Here is a 23,415-nt window from a genome sequence, read left to right as displayed (position 1 = left end):
TACGTCTAATTTATATGCTGCCACCGAACACCGACCAGCATGAGCATTGTTGCATCGTCATATCGCGTTATCCCTAGGTTGAATCAGGACTCGCTTTGTCCACATCGTCTACCACCGCGGCATGAACCGCTCCCACATGTGCATCCAGAAGGGAGCTAAATTTTTTCACTGACCTTTCACACATTTTCACGCACATCCACATCACGCTCGCTTTGCTAATGCCAATCGTCGTTCAAACCCATTTTTAGCACATTCCTTCACTGCCGTTTGCTGGACCGATTTCTTCAACGTGGCAGGAAAAGCAGTTCCCCGATTGGGAACAGTCCATTTCTTCGACCAACGACCAAAGACTGTTTCCCACCGTCCATAGATGGGAACCAGGATTATAGCCACTCTGATTATGGCTATCAGTCAGACAGGATCAGCGTTCCTGCCTTTCGCTTCTCATCTCCGCCCATCCGGGTGACCCCGGACCCCGGTGTGAATTGCTGTGATATGAAGCGGATAAAGCGGTAAACAACCTCGAGCCACTAATTATGTGATTGTTGTTTGCGAGCAAGCAAACAGAGTAACGCAATATCGCCAAACGTTTGCCGTTGGGTTCTATCGATTGGAATGCTACTCCAGTGCGAGTTTGCTTGCCGGTAAGAAAAAGATGCCATCATCAACTTTGGCAATGGAAGCATCGAGCTCTGCGGGAAGGATTTCGGGCTTTGCCACCGATTGACCTCGGGACGTTAGCCGTCGTTGCAGCGATGGTAGCGATAATCGGACAGTACAGCATACTATCTTCGCCGGGCGTGAATCAACTTGCTCTAACGACCCCACGACCTTTGATGATGGACCGTGCGTCGTCTGCCACCTGAAGTATGTCGGACGTCCAACGGATTGGTTTGCAGAGCATGTGTCTTACTAAGAACATCTGGGTAGAATTATAATCAACACCACTGCCACTAGCATGAAGGCACGTTAATTCCGACAAACCTTCTTGGCATCGACAGGAGAAATTAACCATCGCAGACGATTGAAATCAGTCAGTGAGATTCAATTTAGCATGTTTCAGAGTTGATTAGTAGTGGGTGTTACTTATCAAAGCTTACGCCCAACGTTCGCTAATGGTTGGAAAGAGCGAACGGAAGCTTTATCTGGTACCAAGTTATTATGAGACCAGCGTGTTCCGTGGGTGTCTCTTCTTGCACAATTAGGCTACACATCAAATAATCATAAAAGTTATCGCTCATTTCTCACCCTTGATAACGACACATTACGATTTCCATTAGCAGCTGATAAGCGATTTGCTTCATTCGATATTGAAACATTTCGCCTCATTTCGAAATTAGCCGTACCTACCTACCGCAACATCACACAAAACCATTCCTATCTCCGTATCTTTGCCATAAATTCTCCAAAAGTTGTTCAGCAAAGCACGGATACGGATTATACGCTTCCAACCAACCCCACTAAAAAGAAGTATATTGCTCAATCTTTAAGCAATTCCGTGTGTGTTTCAGTTGACCACAAAAGAACACTCCCCTGAGCGTGCGGGATCCGCTCCATTCCCTGGCATGTCCGATAAAATTCCTAATTGAATTAGAACATAAAATCTAATACATGTGAAAGCGTACATGCCAAGCACCATCTTCGGAGTGTGTGAAAAGAAATCTTACGCGTTGGCGTTCGCCTGTTGGTAGATGGGCACTTGGAGCCGAGACGGTTTGGGTGCTTCAAGGATTATTCGACGTTCTTCAATGTGGACAGTTTTAAGAACTCCAGCGCCGGGGACAATAACGAATCGCATCGCTTGGCAGTGATTTGTCTGTCTCGTGTTCTAGTTTCAGGCGAATTCATTATCTCTGTGCTCGAGTGTCGTGAAGTCTCATTCAGGACTAAAAGCATTTGTGGCACAAAAACACGATGTTGACCGTTTTTTTTAACGAAATATATCAAACCAATAAAACCAACCAATACTTTCCAAACGAAGCACACACGCTCGCTCAAACTCGGTTTACATCAAAAAATGATTTCATCTTCTTACAACAGAAATATTACTAGCTAATTGGGAATATCCATCGCAATCACCTACCTTGGCAGCTCCTTTCTTACACAGCGCTTAATCAAAGGCTTTGTAGTTGGGCACAACAGCAAACAGCATAAGAAAGCTAAGTTTTCCTTCGAAAAACCCACATCACACACCAACGGCCAGCGTTTCACCGGTTTGTTTGGGAAGCTAAATTTCTTTGTGTTTTCGTTTTTTGGTAGGAGCGCACAGCACAAAGCTGGAAAACTTTTCCCTACCGGAAGGAACCAAATCGAAAGGAAGAATACTCTCGCGCAAACAGAGAATCGTATAAATGGTGCAATTTTTTCTCCGCCTTTTCCAGGGCACTCGTAAATTGTTCTCCATATTGAAATAAACGATGGCCGACGATGCTATGGTAGCGGCGAGAAGGAAGAAAAAAAACCCGCCAGTTCAACAAGGATGGGATGCTGCAGCAGTAGTAGCATACGTGCTATGGTTACGGCTTGCGCTTGGGTGTAAAAATTCGATAACACTCCTGGTGGTGTGGTGCTGAGAAAGGCAGGTGAAACACACATGCACACACACACACATAAAAAAGAAAACAGTTTCTACCACCAAAGCAATTTTACAGATGAAAGGAAGATATGTAGCTGAGGGGGAAAAAAAACCATCCCCGAACAAAAATACGATGGACCATACATGCCACAGCACACATTAGTAAGCTGTACGAAAGCCCTTGCTGCCAATGTGAAAAATCTGCCAGCTTTAATTTTCAGCTCCATCCTCCAGCTGTAAAGGCAGACACGGTTTTATTTCTGTTTTAAAAGCTTTTCTGCTTTCGCTGGACAAAAAATAAAAGGAAAGCCCCCTCCCAGCACGAGGCGAGCGCACACTGGCTATTGGAAGGTAGAAGCTTTCATCTTTCCTTTGCCAAGGATCGTACCATCAAGGCTGCACACAACTATCAGGGCTCTCAGTCAAGGAAGCAAGAGCACATCATCGTTGTCGCAATCGCCGTCATTCTGCTCCATCTCACCGGCTCACGAAAAAAAAGCCTGCTGCCCATTTTCCACTGGTTTACTGGCCGCCCGAGCATGTACGAGCGGCTGGCACAACGTCCTTTGGACGCTGAAACAGCACAACCGGTCGTTACAAGGACGAAGCGCAAGGATCATAAATAAGGTTGTTATAAAGTTTAGTGAGCTCGATGCCATCAAAACCCGAAAAGTACTCCGCTTGTGCATGTGTGTATGTACCGCTGGTCCAGCGATGCAATCTGCACTGTAGAAGCGGTGGGCACCAGGGAGAGCTGCCTCCGGAGCGGACACAGGATTCATTGTCTCAAGTTATTCGGCAAAGGGGTTTTTGCGATGCCCCAAAACGTTCCCTCAGTGGAGGCATTCTGGTGCACATGTAAAAACGATTATAGGAAAAACCCCAACTATAATTTATGTCTCTGTACAATGTCGACCGAGGGCTACAGTGCAACGGTTGTTGAGCGCCGGGAACAAGTGCCGGAAGCTCGTATCTTGTACGCATTGAGTACGCCAATAGAGTGGCAGGCGTTTCGGTTACCGGTGTCGTTCTCTTGCCGCAGCAAGTGGTTGAATGAATGAGCTGACGCTTGCTAAGAATGAGGAACCATCTCCGATAATTTATGAATTTGACACTAACACACAGCCTAAAGCCCCTGAAGGGGGAGGTGCAACACCGGAACCGGGGAACGAAGCGCAAAGCGAAGGGAGAGGAGGGGAAAAACATTGAAACAATGATAAAAAGTCGAGAAGCTTCATTGAAAAATTGAAGCGGGAAAAAGTTGCAGTTGAGCACGGGGAAAATAAGTGGCAAAAAGTGCGACTAAATAGAAAAGTTGTTCTACATAGGGGCGGATGTGTTTTACACAAGCATTAAGTGAAAATTAGGAATGCGCATTTTGCTGGGAAGTACGTTTTGTCTTCAGCTTAGCACCACACACACCCCACGCTCACCGTTTTCTAGGTTGATTGAATCATCTGGCCCGTACTGGTGCCGTTCGAACGAATGGCGGCGTGCGCTTATTGCCATAAAAATGAAAAAGAGTGCCTGCAATGAGGGAATAATTTATGAACCCTATCAGGCGACCGAGCGCTAAGGGAAAAGTTTTCAAATAGATTTGGAAAAGTTTCATTAAACTAATTCCTCGAGTACTACTACGGTGCCGGTGCTTGTTCATTTTAGTGGAAAATTTGAACATTCCTCACCCGAACGGGCTCGGATATGGTGAATAATTGTTTCGTATTCTTAAAATTCCCAACTATTTTCAACAGGCTCGGTGTGTTGCTCGTTAAATGAGATGTGTCTTTGGCACGCGGAACTAATTAGAGCCCTTTGGCACGTTCGAATGCACGCTTTTTACGGGTTAAATTAGTATAAAAAAAACTACAACAACCATTTGTTATGTTTTTGATTTTCTTTTTAAGGGAGGGGAGTTTTATCAAGCGTTTAAAGCGTACAGCGTGTTACTAGCCTAATGAGCTACCGTACATAATGCTGTCCATTTTGTATTTGTTCTCCGTTTTCGGGGCGCCAAATAGTTTTACCTGCGGGTGTGCTCCACAAACCGCAACGTAAACAAGCGTCAAGCACCATTTTCTCATTAGAAATAAACTACACATACACATCCGCTTGCTGCGGTGCCGGTCTTTTGGGGCCCGTTGCACCATGAATACGTTGCTCTGGGGCCTGTTTGGCCTAGGAATAATCCTCAGCCCGGGACGAGAAGCTGGTGTGTAAAATAGTACAACATGTGTAGTTTTAACCGAACAAAAGTGAAATACCATTGCCCGGGGGGCGGTTGATCCGCGTCCTCAGCGCCGAAACTCGCCTTTTTGTGCCAGCAACAATGGTCGCCCGATACCTAACTATCCTTTCATGGCTCGATTATGCTAAAGCTAGTCCACTTCAACATTCTGCTGCAGGGGTTTATAAGCTCGGATTGTAGTCGTACCTTGTCCGCACTGTGCTGACTGGTGAACGGTGGTCGGTGGCGGATCGACATTTTGCAGCATTTTGGGCAACGGCATGTCACACAGCGTAAAACAGCACACAGCACAAAAGCGAATGTAATAAGGTGCTTGAAAGCTCAAAAGGCTATCACTACTACCAGCCACAATGTAACACGCTGTTCGATGTTGTAGGGGAGCCAATTTAAAGTTCTTGTTTCCAGCTACTCAACTGCGATGCACTGGCCGCGTTGTTATTGTGCGCGAAGTTAATGCATGCCATGAACGCTTATTTGCATTGATTCTGGGGTCTCTTTTACGAGGGTCGAAACTTCTACTCCCATGCAATAGTGAAAGCCTTCGGCTGGTGTGTGGGGACATGCCTGAGCGTTACAGGGCAGTGTAGACCACAATGACGTATTTAATGTGCTGGTCGTTAGAACTTGTTGGTGATTTGGAACGATTTTGGGGTCCATAAGCATAATACTCACCATTTAAACAAATTCATACGAAACGAACCATCCCGACGGTTTGACCCATCGACATTGAACGTGAATACGTGCGTGAAAACGATGTCCAAACTTCACTTTTGCCGCTGTGAACAAACAGGAAGAATTTGTCCAGACGCCACCACTGTGCCACCATGCCTGAAAGCTCCATTGCCATTCCTTCACGCACGCACACATTAGTTTGGTGGTATTATAAACATCATAAACATTTTCATAATCGGCACGTGTTTCGGGGGGAATGTTTGGGTCAACCCCAAACCATATGCTCCGGTGGCATAATTAATTCGCAAACATGCAAATAATGACGCTATCCAAACAGTCAGCGGTGGCTGGCAGCTTCTCTAAACACAATCACACTCTTTGGTAAATCGTTACCTGGGTTCCCGGCGTAGGGCCCCTTTATGTCTCATACTTTATGGCACTGTTTTGAAGGTCGATAATTGTCCGTTTTTAGCATGTGATATTGTGTGTCCGCATCTGCCTTGCAGCCTATTTTGCTGCGACAGAATTCAATTTCTAAGCCGACCGAAAGGATTTCACCGACCGGGGGGTACACCCAGGCATTATGCTGCGCCCACCCCCCTCGTAAAGTTTGTTCTTTTATGGCACGGTTCAGGAATTTTGGTTTGCACAAATTCGTGCGATTAACGACAACCTTTACCGACAACTGAAAGGATTGGAGATATTTGTTCGCCTCGATCGATACACTGTGTGTCCTTCCACTCCACTGATTTGCTGAGCTGACGAAAATTAAACCTCACTTTTAGATGTCTTCCACGAGGATGGTGCAATAGCAAAAGTGTCCCATAAACAACTCACCAACACGAACTGGTTGGAAACGTCCTGCTCGTACCTTGGCAAGATCTCACTATTTAGTTAGTTATACACACACACACGCACGCTGCTTAGCGGGTATAATGTTCTAAACTGCCACCGGGCGGCCATGTGCGATGGCAACGTCGGATAAATTAACTCAATCAACCTCCGTCCCAGGATGAAGGAAAAGTTCGAGATGGTAGTTTCCATCTCGCTTTACTATCGGTACAATTTCAGTTTCAGTTTCTATCAGGGCGCACAGCACCGAGAGGCACATCAATCTTCCAAGCAACCACCCGTTAAACGGGAGATACTTTACTCGTCAAATGAGCTGGTCCCCCCCCTTCCACCTATAGCTGGACGCTGGGCCACTGAGCGAAGGTCATCAATGGTGTGTCCGATGCATGGTCGCTCGCTAATAAATCCATCATCGTCCAACTAACTAACGATGCAGAATCGCTTCGGGTGGGATGGATGCAACACAGCTGCACCCCAGCAGGGGGGTTCGGTTATGCAGTACGCAACCATACCTGCAAACAGTTCCGGGCTCATGCAAACTTCTGGCGCACCGTGCTCGAGAGATCGGACAAAGAGAATCGAGGGAAGCTTCCGGGATTCTTGGAACCGGGAATAGGCGAATGATATTGACGTGGATTTATTGCAGCGATAGAAATCCCTCGGTGACCGGGAGATGGGCAATCAGAGTACATAGCCGAACACCGGGATGGAGAAATAATTTGGAAATAGAATTTATTACAACAAAGCGCCGAGTACGTAATGCCAGTACCGTTACGAGAGGAGGTTCTCGATGGAACTGTTGAGCAGTAGATTTGTACGAAATCTTATAACTATTGCAACAAATATTCACTCATCATGAATACTGCCCACAAGGGGGGAACCTCGATACGGACGTGGCAAACATCGGACCGAAGTACACAAACAAACACACAAACACGTACAAGACCTAAAAGGGGAATTGGAATCGTCTTTGAAACTGACAGAGCGTAATACACAGTTTGCGAGTCGATTTGAACCGATTTAACGAAATGCTGGGTTTTCAGACAAATGAATGTTGATGAAATAGGTTAAGCATCTTATGTTGCAACCTGCAGTACTTACCGAAGCCAAAAGCTGCTCGTCCATCCGTCACAGAATTAGATGATTGCCCGGTGTATCCTACAGAAGCTACGCGTCCATCGCTACGTTCATAAGAATTCCGGCTCAAAGAACGGGCCGGCAAATGTGTGCATAAATTGAGCGAAGTGTACGTGATGGAAGCGGAGAAAAACGCGCACCGGCTGCGAATTCCCGGTACCGCCGGGACGGGGAGGGAGGGGGGGATTTTTGTTTGGGGCTCCATCGGCGGGCCGATCCGTAGGATTAAACGTTGGCCGTGTTCGGTGCACTCAGCCGCGAACTTCTCGGTTCGATCTGCAATGATTTGTGGTACAATTCGTCGTCGTCCAGCAGCAACGATGTATCCAGGAGGTAGGATGTAACTTTCGGTATGTGATCAATTTTGTACGGCGTCTGTTGGAAGTGGCGTATCTCACGTATCACGTGGGCAATCTGAAATTAAAATCGTCAACCATTCCCCCCCATCCGATCGGACCGGGCAAGGGGACCGATCGATTTGATTAGACGCCTCGTTTGTGACGACATATCGTCGTCAAAGCCGATCCGATCCGACTTACCATACGCATTTTGGAGAAGTTAAGCAATCCATCCGGTGTAAAGTCTGGCGTGCCCTCCTCGATGAAGGACAGGTCGGTCAGATACATGCCCAGGTACGGAATGCAGGGCGGATCGCACCGGTGCAGGGCTTCGCGCATCACACGAAACCTTCCATCCGAGCATACCACGGCCTGCAGTTTAGTGATTGTCGATTTGATCTACCAGAGTGAGCCACGGGAGATGAAGAGAAGCGGAAACAAGAGAGTTACCATTAGCATACCGAACAGCGTACGATCGTATCGAGCAGCACATCAGCCCCATTGCAGCCACTGTAGGCGTAAATTGTGCCCCGAAATGTGTCATGCCATATAAATACGTTGTTCGCAAACAATGAGACAGTTTTCCTGACAGATTTTCCACAATTGCGGCCATAAACCATCAAACACGACCCCGTCGGAACCGACCGTGTACGGGAGGTCGGCCATTCTTGGCCAACAGCAAGCAAAAAGCGTACTGCAAGCGGTTGTTGCAGTGTTCCAGCAAAACAGGCGTCGAGTAAGCGATCTAGCCCACTTGCACCGTTTTGTGGTGGCGAATTTCGGTATAAACCCTGCCGACGATCCAATCGAAAGTGGGAAGAATAACAAAAACTCTGCCCATCATTTCATTACGCCGCGTGTAAATGCCATTGAGTGTCGTTTGCAAATGAATTAAGCAAATAAGGTAAGTTGTACCGGCTGGGCATATTTATTTTTATGACCAGCAGGATATTCATCGACGTACACGAACCGCACCGGATCGCTTGCAAACAGCGCAACAAAAACGCTGTACACAAAGCGAGGATGTTCCCACCGACCCCGGGCCCCGGGCTCGTATAACTGTGAGCACGATAAACAGGGTGTGGTGATTTTTATTGGCCACTTGGACGAACTTCTTCTGACCTTTCCGCTTCCGGATTTCGTAGGCAATGCTGTCGGGAGGGCGGAAACCAGTGGCCGATTTCACGCCGATTTTCCGGCAAGTCTGTGGAATAAAGTTCATCATAATAAAAACAAATAGAACAAAGGCGCAATTGGTTATGCGAAACAATACGAAAACGACTCCGTGGTGCCGGGAACTAACATTTTGGCTAACTTCAGCAACCAAGCCCCGACACATTTCTGGAACCGGTCCAACCTGTGTGTGTGTGGGGGGGGAGGCAAATCCCGGAGCTGGAAAACTGCTGTGTGCCGCCGAGGAACGATGAAATTACGAGCGATCCCAATGAAATGGGAAGTAATACCCATTGTTTCGCAAATAATTCGCATTTAAAAACGAAACTGCCCACTTCCTGGCTAAGTGGTAAGGAGGCCACTGGTATGTACTGGTGGTGCTGGACTGAAATTTTCTTTTACCGGACCGGTCATGTCTGATGGGGGTAGCTGATGGGTACGAGCAGCAAGGAGCTGTGGTTGTCATTGGAAGATAATAAATTGCAATTGGAAAACTTTCTGCTGAAAGCAGAAAAGCAAAAATGGCATTTTCATGCTTGTTTGGGTGCCCTTTCAAAGGGAAAGCAGCACAAATAGCCAGACCTCTAAACGCCTCTAAACTCCATATGAGTTATTAAACCCCCCACACTCGAAGCACTTCGCAAAGAACAACAATAAATGCGGCGGAACGCTTCGCATCATCCGTCTGCGCACACGCCTGCTTTGTTGCTGCGGGGGATTAGCACAACCAAATTTACAAAGCAATTTAACTTCCTCTCCGATGGGTAAATAATTCACGACGAAGTGTCCCAGTTATGGATCCCCCGGTTGGTAAAACTCTTTCACCATTTCTCCAACACCGCACATTGGGTTTGGATTTTGTTTTTGATAATTTTTAATGGAAAGTCAACTTATCTTTTCGCTCTCGTCCGCAAAAGAAACATGTAAAGCGTTTTCCGCCCTCGGTTTCGGTGTGGCCAAAACCATGGCGCCACACCGTGCAGAACGTCTACTTGCGCGTTACTTTGCGGAAAAGTATATGTGGAAAAAAGCCCACGTACAAAACCTCCTCCGGGGAATCTCGCACCAGCGTCGTGTCGGCGGTGTTGTGCTTACGCTAATTGAAATAACGACAATGTAATTCTCCAGCGTCAGGAAAAACAGTTTCACATCTGTAAACAAACATATGTAGCGCGTACCGGCGTACCAGCATCACCTGCGATGTACTGCCCTGCGACAACAGACGACCCCACCACCCACCCACCCAACATGACAAACAACCGCTCGGCAATGAGAGATGAGTTCCATGTTCACCGCTGGGAACTGCGTCGCGTTGTCACGGCAAGCATTGTAGCGAAGAAAGCTTTTCCACCCTTCTCCTTTCGTGGGAAAGTTTGTTCGCCTTTCCCAAACCACCGACCACTTTGCACGACGGTGAAGTCGAGAAAAATGATGATGTACGATAGAAAAATTGCGAGGGCAAAATGTGTGAACAGTTGGTACCATGGGGAGGGAGAGAGCGAGAACTGTGGCCGTGTGTTGTTGACTTGCGTGTTTTTTAAAGCGAATTTTTAAATACAAGCCACATGCTGCAATCCACAACCCATCTGTCCTCCAGGGGTGGGTTAGCAGTTTCATCGGTGGTTTCCGTACGCACTGCTGTTGGGAATAGTTGCGTCCCCGTTGCTAGCAGTGCACCCGGAGTGTACAATATTTCGACGAAAATAATAATTTCCTCAAGAACCTCAGGAGCACAGCGAATCAAAAACACATCCTCCCCCGACATTGAATGCACTTACTGTTCTAGGTACTTTGTCCCAGGTCTTCTTCAGTCGGTACACAGCCGCATTCGTGAAGGCAGCACAGATTTGCAGCACCCCGTTGAAGTTGTGCAAACAACGACAAATGTCCGCCACGGCTGTCCACTTCTCAATGGCCGCTACCCGCGCCGCCATATTGCTCCTACGGGAGGGTAGAAAGTAGGGCGGTTGTTACATGCACATGACGTAAGCACACTTACAGCTCGCGGTGACTCCCTTACCTTGACACTATTTCCGAACAAACTAACCGTGAGCCGTCGTTGAAACGTTTCGTCATAAGAATGATATGTTCTGCACGCGACTTTTTGTCCGATTTCATCCATGCCTGACCAAGGAACTCTCTATGTGTGTGCGTGCGAAATATTACAGTACTCAGTTAGAAAGTGCTCCAAATTGCTAAGCGCCACAGTCACTTACTCGCTACGAATGGCCAGGAATATCTGATGATCCAAGTACGTCATCTGTTCCGCGATCTCCAGCGCTGACAGTGTCTCGATGCTCTCCTTGCTCGGTGTCTTAACGTGGGTGAGAATTGACAGGAGATGTAAAGTTAAGAGAAGAATTCCAAAAAAACCATGCTGTCCACCAATGATGTGTACTTACCTGTGGTGGCGTCAGAAGAATTTCGAGCTGTTGCTTCCCGCTATCGATATCGTCACGGCAGAGTAGCCGCAGCAGTTGCGATGCAGCTCGGTGCTCAGTGGGCAATAGGTTTGGACTGCAGGTGATGTCGTCCAGGAAGGCTATCGTCTGACTGCGCAGAGCTGCATCCTGCTCGAAGTCCTGGAAGTGCTTCGACACCCAGTGTCGCAGCACGTTCAGCACGCGCATCGTGGCCGGCGAGCTGACGACGGATTCCTTTCGGTTCCTAGCTTCCACCTCGGGGGGCTCGTCCCGGGGATTGCTGGAAGCTGAGGTAGCGATCGCGAATGCCGCCGCTGCCGTCGATGTGCTACTCCTGTGCGGGATTAGAGTACGTGGGAACGAAGGAGGACGGCCGCACCGTGCGTGGTTTTGCGTGGCAAGAGGGATGCGATTGCGCAAAGGGTTTAGGTGAGGGTTTAGTGTTACGGTTTAGTTTGTTTTTAATTTCCCGCTGTGTCATACGTGTTCAAAGAGCGGATGGTTGCGATAGTGTGATGAAGGTTTGGCGACAATGGGAAGCGTGATGATCATGATGAAAGCGTGATTGTGCACTGCAACACGAACATGAGGATCGATCGGGTTGATGAAGAAATCGGTTTGAGGTGTCGGAAAGAGTGCAAGCTTTACAGGCAACGACTTCATCTTGCCCGGGATATATAAGGCAGGGGATATGAATAATTTTCCAGGAAAAGTTTCATCCTTCTTTAGTTGCGGCCCGGTACAGACTCAACGGCACCAGCTATTAAAGCGATATTCCGGCCCTGCTACGCATCTTTATGGCAGCGTTAACCGAGACGTTACCAGCGCCCCGTTCTCCCACGGGAACACGGGAAGGTTGATTTATTCTCACAGGTGATTACGCGCGAAAGAACAACCAACCGGGCCTGCATCAAGGCGCAAACCGTCGGATATAAATCATTCCCACTACCGGTCGCAGTATCGGGATAAGATTCTGTCGCTGACACCCGCCACACGCACCTGCTTCATTACTATTCGTGTCAGTAGGGGGATTACTCGGAAATTGCTTTCACCTTCTGCCCCCCCCCCTAGCCGCAATCCAACCAACGCCAACGCCCAACGGGCCCCCACGGCACGGACACGCGAAAAGCTTGTAAATAAAACATCTTGGCGGTGGGCTTGTTATGACACCACGACCGCAAAGCCTCTCGCACTTCACGTTGAGCCCTGCCCTTGAGCTCCTGGAGACCGAAGACCTGTCGTCTTGCGATACATACATTATTTATCTCGTAAACTTTCGCTCGCCACCACACGGCACGGTACCACCGGCGTGTCGTTGCTTTGCGCACCGCGCGAGGAACGCTTCATTTCGTTCAGTGGTTCAAATGGTAATTTGAAATTTGATCCTTTCTGTTCAATTAGTGTCTCGATTACATATTAATTGGCAAATCTCTTCTCGTGCATTTCAATTTTATGATGAATTTGCCTGGTTTGCATAAAGTTCAAATGATCAAACACCCACATTGCCATGTTTGCATGGGGCTGAAATCAGGCGGAAAGTAATTCGCCGAATTGGAATAAGTAAAACAAAAACTATGAATAAAGCGTTCCTCATCCATCAGGCTTGGACGACAACTCTCGTTAACCCATTTCATCCCAAAGGGGTACAAAATCTTAAACAAAATGGCATGAAACTTTGAAGATCTTGTAGAAATGTCCAAAATCGAGGGGAGTCGGGGCGTTATGTTCATCTGGACATCTTCAGAATAAAAATTCTAGTTCCTCCTTCAAGATCTTTACGTTTTTATAATCTTTGAATTTTGTTCAAAAATATATTCGAACGCTTGTCTATTATCATTACAACACAAATTTAATCAATATTTTTTTTTCGAATTAGTTCAAATGAGTATTTTTAAACTTTTTGGTGATCTCTTTTGTGACTCAATTTTTCCTGAACTTTGTGCGTTAAAACCACAACAAAAAACATGTGGATTAAACTCAATCCTCAAAGTGTGGGCTGGCACTAACAGCACTCTTAAATTACTTAATGTACCATTTTATATCTTTAACAACAAGCTTGGCTATTTAGTTAATTAGCTGTATTAAAAATAAGCTATTAAAGTTAAAGCTGCTAAGCTAAAGTTAATAAGCTGTATTATTTTTTTTCTATTAGTATTATAGATTTTTTTTTCCTAAGGAAATTCATACTGTGGGATGTAATGGGTTAACTCAAGTGTATACATTGTATAAATGGCAGCAAGCACACACACACAAACCTACTCGGTGGCATGCCACTATGGTTTCCTTTATTTCCCCATATGTACAAGTGATTCAGCTTTAAGCAAACTTTCCGCATTTCGAACCGATCAATCCAAAAGCGGGAACCATATTAATAATGGCAAAGCGCGCGTTTCTACCATTGACTTACCAAAGCGGGTCCGGTCCCATGCTGTGGGCATAAGCGCGACCAAGCGACCCAAGCCAAGCGACGAAATTTATCCAACATGCATAAGGACCACCCCGAGACATACAAAAGGAGGGAGGACAAAGAAAAGAAAAAAAAAACGAATGGTCCACCGCACGCCCGTATGGTGCAACATGCACGGGACGAGGACCACGGTTATTATTCCCCGGTTTCAATTGGACGTCATCAATTTCATCGTTTGGAAAATTGATAATAAAAGCGAAATCCCCAACCCCACCAGTTCGGTGGCACCGGAGCCAATATGTGGAAATGCACACACGTACGGGTTTTTTTTTTTCAACGGGCCCGTCCGGTCGATGGGTTTCGCGGCAACGGGACCAGCAATGGGAGCGTTCGATGGTCGAGAAGGTGGTCAAAAGCCGCCGTTATGAAGATGATGTTGATTATAGGCAAAACGGGAGTACAGGACAGGAACCCGGGAACGTATCCGAACGTGCAATAGCAGGAAGCGAAATCCGTTCATAAAACCCGAATCACCCGAGAATGAAAGAATGGGAGGTTTTTTTTTGTTTGCCCCACCGATGAGATGAATGTAAAAAGGGCCATTGGAACCCGTGGCGTGTTCACATTCCCACAAGCCAGCATCATCCCCGGGAGGCAGCCATCGAGACCAGGTGAGCACGATCGTGGTGGTTTTTTTTGTATCCCACCCGGTAGCCATTTTATGGTATTGTGAATTGTGACCCGACGTTGTGTGTGTGTTTGCATTACATATTAGTGTGGGTCATTTTGGAGGGTTTGTTACGAATGAGTTATCGCCATCGGGTCGAAAGCAGGACGCGGAGCGGCATGGTAGATATGGTTTTTGCACCATGTTTTGGGTGTGTATGTGTGTGTGTGTTAGTACCAACGGACGACAATAAAACCCAACATTCCAGGGCCGGTCCAAGCAGCGAGCAACGGTCCCCAATCGGTACACCAATCCGGAAAGTTTCGTCGCAACGAGGCAGAATGAAAGATTTGTCGGATCACAGGACCATCAAATCCAACCCCCCCGGCCCCAAAAAAAGCCCCATTGTCGGAAATGTGTTTTAATACCATGTCCACAATGCCATGATGGAATGGACATTTAGGTGCAGAAAAACATGGTTAGGTCACCGAAGGATATAAGTAGATGCAGCATATGTGGGTGTGTGTGTGTACCGCACGAATGGGATATTTTTCACATTTCGGTGCATTTGTTATCAAACATCCGGCCCACAGCATATAATAAGTCGAGTCGGAGGTTTGCCCGTTCGAGGTACCCAACGTAATCGGTGGTTGGATTTTTGAACCATCGCGTTATGGTTGAACCATCACGTGTTGAATCAACGTTAATAAAAAGGATGAACGGGGATGTATTATTTGATTTGGTGGGTACGTACGTTTGGCCAGATTGCATTTTGCCGCATGGCGGTGGCACAGTTTGCACGCGGAAGGGTGAGCGTAAAAAGCGTGTCACACAAGCCCGCCGCGTATCATCGTGATGCGTTTCGTTGCACAAAGGCAACCCGAACCGCGCAATGTAATCATTGGATTGTGTGTGTGTGTGTGTGTGTTTTATATGAGCAAACACGCCACACCGAACATGGCCGGTGGTAGAAGTGGTTGTTTTTATGAAGGAATAAAAGTGGAGATTTTTTGTTTTGTGCAGATTGCGGGGGGAAAAATGCGAGTTCCCAACACAACGAACGATGCGAAAACGTGCCGAAATAATATTGGCATTTTTGGGCGAGATGGGCGAATAAAATCCGGATCGGGCGGTTTTTAGTAAGTGAAAACCGTAGTCCCGAATGTTAATAAGGGTGAAAAGCGGGGGTGAAGTGTTATCGATAAAACGGGGACATATCGAACCGAAAGTACCGATGGGTAGATCGGTGAAATAATTTTAAGTTTAATCGATTTTTTATTTTTGTTTTGGTACGAAAAATGCACGAGCGATGCAACATTGCGTTACGATAAAAGGTTCGTTTAAAGTTTGAAGTTCGCCGGAAATATATTCCAAAGGTTTTTTTTTTGGTTTTGTTGGTAGCAGGTGTAATAAACGGTATCAAGTATGAAGGCAAATTCCAAAAGCAATGTCAAGATGGTTCGTATGTTTGTAAAAAAAAGAATGAAAAATAACACGACAAAAACAGACAGATTATGGTTGAATAGTTGCCATCAATGCATCCAACGAGGACCGAAACGAAAAATGGATAGATACACACCGGTTCATACGCCACGATCAATCAAACCAAGGACCAGTGTACGGTCACATTTGGACGGACGACGTCAAACAGGCATTCGACGACAGACAGACAGAACCACAGAGAGTGAGGCACAGACACACACACAGACAGCACACAGCACAGCCACAGCCAGACAGCCAAAAACAGATAGACAGATAGTGAGATAGATTGATAGAGGGGAAGAGAGCGTTTAGGATTGCGATGAAGAAGGACACCCACGGGACAGGACGAAAGTTTTGGGGGAGGGGGAGTGCACGATGGACCCAATCGGTCGGTAAAGCCCGCCACAAAGATTTGGGGGAGCGATGGGGAGACAAATAAAAATACAGTCCCACGATTTAGTTTGTCCCATGGAAGCAACAAGAGAGATCAAACCGGGGTTGATTGATGGAGCGATGTGAGTGTTTGTTGTGTTTGTATGTGTGTGTGTGTGTGTGCATTGGGAGGGGACAAAATATTTCCCATTGTTGTTGTGTGGTGTTTTCCACCATTCGCCCATTTCCAAACGAATTTTCCAAAGCGTGAGGATTTGCGCAAATGTAGCGTAGGTTGATAGATTGGGAAGTGATAAGATTGTTAGTGGAGCAAATTTATATCGAGTCCAGCCAGCAGTGGGGAGATCATGCCCAATCGTGCCACGCCAGGCCATGATACAGACAGCAAAGGGATGAGTTTTTTTTTTTTTTTGGTTTTGTTTTCCCGGTGGTAAGAAAGCATGTGATTTGGGTGCAGGATGAAAATGAGTACCGGGAGGGATGGTATTGTTTTATGTTTTATGCGTCCATTAAGGCGTTTGTTTATATTTATAGGCAACAATGTTATGATGTTGTTGAGCATATATGTTATCCGTCCGATGGTGCGTTGAGTGGGATTTGATAAGATGTATTTGTTTTTTTTTTTGTTTTGGTTGTTGCAGAATCACGATTGGAGGTTTTTTTTTGTTTGTATTGTTTTTGGTTGATACAGTTGGTACAAAATGCACACAAGAAACAGACGTAAATATAAACATCCATGAACACGATCACACACGGTATCAGAGCAAGTGAGAGCAACACATTCAGAGAAAGAGAGAAAGAGATAAAAGAGAAAGAGAGATCAAGAAAAACATAGTGTAAGAAGAGTACGAAACGACAAGTAAACGGTAAGTAACAAATGAACTTAAGGTAGTACATTGCTTAAAAAAACACACACGCACACACAGTTATAGTACTAGTCAAAGGTTTGGTTGTTTTCTGTTTTATTTCAGTTCGGATGAGTACAGAGTTGCAGCGACACGAGACAGGTAAGTAAGATAAAAAAAATGGACGAAAACAGAGAGAGAGAGAGACAGACAGACAGAGATAAAGAGAAAAAATAAAAAAAAACTAAAGAAAAACATCGTTCACTATTTGGACAAAGATTGAGCTGAGGGGTATCTTGACTAACTAATAAGAATCTTTCCTTAAGTTAAGAACCTATTGAACCGTGAATATGAATTTTCCACGAGCCTCTGTTTTAAATTTTAACGCACGTGGCCCAATGGAGGCGCCCAGTTACTCAACGTTCCTCCTGATAGACTACCTATCCTGTATTCACCTTGGTGCGGTTGCACATCATCCTTCCAAATATTCCAAAAGAATGTAAAAACAGCCCTTAATACCATCCCAACAGAGGACTTATTCAAGGCTTGGAAAACTCGTCGCCCAAAATGTTTTGATACATGAGGTGGCTATTTTGAAGATTATTAAGGTGATTACATTTGAGATGGACGTTGGAGGCAGAGTGTACCGTTCGGTACGTATTAAAACGGAACGGCACTCTAATTGCTACAAATCACAGCACATTCATGTAAATTCTCTCCACTTAACGATCCTAACTCCACCAAATCGCTAACAATCGGCAGAACAATTTGATACAAAATCCCATTTAGTCATTCGTGATGGCTTTAGAATAACCTTTTCTTGGCGCGCGTGCCCTTACGCCTTTTTTGCCGAACGGAAACCACACCACGCTCAACCACCATGGCAGCAAGAACGGGTTGCTGCCGGCCGGACTGAACAGTAACGGAAGTTCATACATCACCCTTGGAAATACATTAGCTCTAAATCTTCATCAATCTCCGATAGTGTCCGATGCTCCGTTGCCCTGCACTTGCCCTTGTTTTCACTCTCAATGACTTACACACACATTCGCCGCCCTTTTGCCCGGAGAGTTCCGGTCGTAGCCGGTCCCGGATTGTTGGCCATGTTGTGATTGGCCCCCTTTAAGAGCTGCTACCCGTAACCTACTCGCGCCCATATACGATGAAGCCTGAGCACAGGACGACTGTATTTCGATGGTGGGGGGGGGGAAACAAGATTTATGTAGCAAAATACGTTTTCATCGTTCCAATTGCTATAAATCTTCTGCCAAAACGATGGCAAACCAGCACCACCACCACCATCACCGCTCATGCCACCCCTCCCCATCTCCTGTTTGGACGGGTGTGACGTGTCTTCGTTTGCGGTAAACCATAAGGCTCGCCGGAACATAACCGAGAGCCATGAAGAAAACGGCAGAAAACTAGCAACTAACAGCAAGAAAATTCACACTTCCTCCGTGTCTTAAGCTTGCCGTGGCTGAGTGGAAAAGGATGCAAACATTATCCCTTTTTATCGCTTAGTTTTGAATCTTTTCCTCGTCTTTTCCGTCCATTTGCACGGGGTTAGTTTGCTGGTTATGCATGTTTCCATTTTGTCGGTGCCATTCGTTGGCAGAGATTTGAGTAGTTGGCTGTAAAACTATAGAGCTGCGTTACGGACGATCTGTAGCGGCGTACGGAGCAATAAGAAATGCGCCACGAATTGTATATTGCAATAAAAACGTATTTTCCCATCTGTGCTACAGATTCGCAGCTCCGGCTGTACGGTGCTAGTTTATGATTTGCACCGTCTTCATTGTATTATCCACTGTTTTCGTGTCGTCGTGAGCTCAGGAAACCCGAGAAACAGCGGGATCACCGTTTGCATGCTGAGATTATTAAGAACGGTTGGAAGAAGCATATTACGGCTTCCGTAACTTCCGATAGGCGATACTCTTATTCAACTTCCGACTCGAATCTCCGTCATGTCCAATTTGTTCCAACTGTTTTTTTTTTCTTCCGCCACTAGAAGTTGGAGTTCTAGTTTTACAATAATTTTCCAACACAAAAAGTACCTCGTTGGTGCGATCTTATTTCCGACAAGCACGCAAGCGGAGCCGCCCTTGTCGATGAGGAAGTAAAAACATTCGGCTCAGTTTCGAAAAACAAACGCCATTGCCGGTTCTGAATAAATGTTTAGCCAAAGCGCTCGATTGAATACTTGTGTGGTGTGTGTGTGCCGTGGTAGTGTGCACCGTGCACGACCGGGACAGTCACGTCGATAAAGCTGATAGCACCAGCAAGAAATCCACTTAGGTAGAAATTTCCCAGAAGATATCTACTAAATTCACCACTCAACTCGGAGCGTTGTGGCGAAGAGTGCCATTGCCTATCTTCGGTACGGAGGTTGGAAGTTCTTTTTATTTTTGGCTCATTGTTTTTGCCTCCCCGCCCTTGAGTTTCCCTCGAGAGCTTTCGAACGATCGGTTTGGGGTCGGTCGGTACGTAGCATCGCATGTTTAACATCTTCGTGCGGATAAGATGCAATAAATCATAAATTGTCGGAAACAGGACTACGTAAACAATGTTCACAACAAGCCAGACACTCACATCACACACACACGCCACAATCGTGTAAAAGGTTCGCATTCGTTCCTTCCGCTTGTTGCCGCTGCTGTTGGCAGTTGTTTTTGCTGATGATGGTTGCTGATCCTTTCGCCAGCACTGGCCCTACTGTGCTTCCTTGGCACGACGAATGTTTAACTCCCTCACGACACACTGCGAAACGATGTATAAAACACATCCGAGAGCATGTGTTTGCATATACGCAGCCGGTCGTCCGTCGTAATCCAGGAACTTTGTTTGGTTACGTTCCATTTTTTTTTGTCGTCTTCTACTGCTGGCTCAAACTAGTATCCACCGGCGTTTGCCTGTGTGAAAACATGTCAGATACGATTGTCTTCTCACTTTAGAATTTAATACAGCCCACAAGGAGCGGGATTGGCGAACGTGCAGATGTTGCTGCTGCTGCTACTGCTGCTTCGACATGTGCCGTAGCTTTATTTGACTGTCGACGTTAATACTCGAGAGGCAGCGAGCCCAGCAAGAGCGAGTAAAACAGTACAGAAAAGACATCTCTACTGACATATTTCAAGATTAAACTCGTGTACTGTTCGTCGCCGGAAGGGAAGGAGACCGGGGACACCGGTACCATGACAATTGCTGTGATTAGTTACGCTGACCTTAATCCGATTCTCGTACGGGGGAGACTCTTCCCAATTTGAAGAGTCTCATTTGTGCGTTTCGTTGCCCATCCCGACACGAGATTGCAGCCCATCAGCTTTTAATTTTAAAAGATTGAATTAAAGTACTAAGCCCTGAAAGTGGAAATAAAGGGCGTTGTGCACAATTTCCCTTGCGAGCCATCTTTTACATCCTGCGATAAAATGTGTAACGTTTCACCGGCAGCGATGACCTCGTCAATACCAACCGCATTGTTTATTGTTTTAATCGATTTTTTAACTTCCAATTCGGAAAATTCACCATCCATGGTAATTTCGTTTGGAAATGGAGGGGTTTTTACATCGATTTTAACGAGCTTTGGTATGAGCTATCAATACAATAACAATCCGAGCGGGTGTTGTGGTTCCAGAAAACGTTGTGATTAAGCAATTAAAAGGATTTATTTTAACCCCAGTACAACCCCTTTTACAATCTAAGCTAACCGATAAAAAACGGATGAAAGAATTTCTTCCATCTTACCCTCGTTAAACTTTGTTTTGATTTCCATCCACTCTTTTGATTCCCTTTCATCCCGATAATCCCCCCAGCTCAATCTTTGAACGGGAAGTGAACGCGTTTTTTTTGGCATATTTTTTTTTCTCGTATACCGATAAAAAAAAAAAACGGAGAGCGAAAACAAAATAAAACAGGGCACAAATATCTCTCAACGAAATTAGGCATTCCAACATTCGGTCATGGGATAACATAAATCGACAATGATCAATCACGGCGTGGGAGAGGGAAAAAGCCAGAATACTTCAGGCTCATTCCTAAATAGCAAACGTTAGAACAATCGTTTAAAACGGGCAAAAATAATTGGAAGAAGACAGCATTTCAAAACTGGAACAGATCGAACACAAACAGATCAACGGAAAAAAGAAAAATAAAACGGATCAGCTCGATGGGTGGGTGTTGCAGTAGAGCGAAAACATCCGTAGCAAATGCCATGAAAAACATGAGTCAAAACTGGAAACAGTTAAACACAACAGTATGCAAATGGGGTTCGCGCGGTGGAAAAAAAAACCCGAAGACTGATCCTGCATTTGGGGCGCACGATACCGATCATGCGTATGATGTAACGGAACGAAAGGAAAGGAAGAGCTTTTTTTTGGGTGGCAAATAAACCGTCACGTTCAGATCGTGGGCCACCGTACGGCCCTGCCGCAGAACATTGGGTTGGTGGTGAATGGGGGGGTGGGGGTGGGGGTCAGTGTAGAGGGGAGGTTTGGGTTGTGTTTACCTGCGTTGCGACTGGCGGTAGGAAGTGATTACTACGCCTACTTTGCTGGAGCAGTGAGGAACATGATCGTGCTGCATGGAAGCTCGGGACGAAATGGTGTTCAGCGATACACCACCAAGCGATCCGCGTGGTGTGGTGAAGATCGACGTGGCCATGTCGTCGTCGCTTTCGGAAAATCGGCGCGTGCTGAGAACGAACGGTGAAGAGAAACAGATAGAAAGAAGGATAGATAGAGAGAGAGCGGGAGAGAGAGAGAGAGAGAACACACACACAAAGGATAAAGGGTTTATGTATGGGTGGGTGCATATTGGACGGATTGTACGTAGGGAAATATGCATATCGGGTTTAAAATCGGTTGAGAAGGTGGTGTTCAAGCGGGAAAAGGGAGTGTTCACTAGCAGTCATTGTATTCGAGGATGTGTCGTACAGAATGCTTCAGTGTTACATAAATATATACAAAATATAAAACAATTTTGGAAGCGCAGGGCAAGCGACTCAATTATGGTTATAGCAACATTTATGGTTATTCTTCTTCTTTGTCGGCACAACAACCTAAAGAGGTCTAGAGGCGTGCCATTTCTGGCTTTCTGTGACTTTATTTACCCGTTGGCTGGATAGTCAGTCCTGCGTACGGGGGATTGGTCCAGACGGGATTTTGGTCCGGTCTGTTCGTATGAAGATCGGCGTCGCTACCATCATGTTGCCGGGCCGACCCAATTTTATGGCAATAGTGGGTGTTATATTCCATCACGAAACGAAATATACACATAACTAAAAATGTAAATACTTTTTCATAATTAATTATTGATAGTTCTTAACACTTTGCATCATTCTGAATACTAACATTTGTAACCCGCTTTTAAAGTTTATCGCCAAAACGTCTGACGAATATTAACTTTTCGTTAACAACAACGGATTTTTTAACCAAATTTAAAAAAAAAATGATTATAGCTAAAAATCAACAGCAGTACGTAAATTATTATATTTTTCTACAACTTCAACTAAAGAAATGGCAATATATCGCCGATAAACAGCACCTTTTTCTGTATGTCCGTAATCGGTTCAACTGAACTTCGCGATCCAAGTATGCGCATTGCAGTATGCGAAATTAGCACGGTTTGTATGAAGTTAGCATGTGATTTGATGCAATTAGAAAATGCCCTGACAAGTTGAAATTGACAACTATCTCTAAAATAACAATATTACCCGAGCTGAAATTTAAGGACAATAAAATTTCTATGTTAATTACCATAAATTCCTGATTTTATAGCCATAGTTGGGTCACTTACCCCAGCATAACCTGATCGCTAATCACGTCACGATCGTCCAAAAAAGGGACCCGGGGTCACATATACACTATCTCCAAAGCTCATCCTCTATTTACAGGTCATGTATTTTACTAAAAACGCATCAGCGAACACAAACGAAAATTTGCAACATACGAGTGCGATGAAACAGACCGAAGGCATTGTGGGAAACTGGAGTTAAAACAAACGAATGTTATGCTACGTTGTCACAACCGGGCGAAATTTTCGAATCGAATCACCGAATCGCATTCCCGTTGACGCATTAGCCGTTTTGGCATCACGCACTGACCTTGGAATGGAGTTTGGCTACACAAACATCCCGAGCGTCCCTGCTGCAAGCGGGGCTCGCACGGGAAGCTTTTTGCAACAGGACACACCAATGGACGGTTGTCTACTTG

At 45.8% G+C, this 23,415-nt stretch overlaps 1 protein-coding gene across 1 annotated transcript in view; it reads right to left on the bottom strand.

The window, feature by feature from the left end:
• Window positions 1-7,706: 7,706 nt before the first annotated feature.
• The window catches only part of LOC128719720 (ras-specific guanine nucleotide-releasing factor 2-like), a 28,104-nt gene continuing 12,395 nt past the window's right edge, over window positions 7,707-23,415 (bottom strand). Inside the window, exons 14-21 of the mRNA XM_053813350.1 lie at window positions 21,711-21,896; window positions 13,823-13,843; window positions 11,395-11,749; window positions 11,209-11,306; window positions 11,013-11,132; window positions 10,771-10,933; window positions 8,021-8,218; window positions 7,707-7,895 (exon numbers count right to left, since the gene is read on the bottom strand). Of these exons, the coding sequence (XP_053669325.1) occupies window positions 7,707-7,895; window positions 8,021-8,218; window positions 10,771-10,933; window positions 11,013-11,132; window positions 11,209-11,306; window positions 11,395-11,749; window positions 13,823-13,843; window positions 21,711-21,896 (1,330 nt within the window). The remainder of the gene's footprint in view (window positions 7,896-8,020; window positions 8,219-10,770; window positions 10,934-11,012; window positions 11,133-11,208; window positions 11,307-11,394; window positions 11,750-13,822; window positions 13,844-21,710; window positions 21,897-23,415) is intronic.

This window comes from Anopheles marshallii, chromosome 2 (assembly GCF_943734725.1).
Source record: "Anopheles marshallii chromosome 2, idAnoMarsDA_429_01, whole genome shotgun sequence".
NCBI lineage: Eukaryota > Metazoa > Arthropoda > Insecta > Diptera > Culicidae > Anopheles > Anopheles marshallii.
Note: the sequence above shows the minus strand (reverse complement) of the source record. Positions and strands in the feature narration are given on the sequence as shown.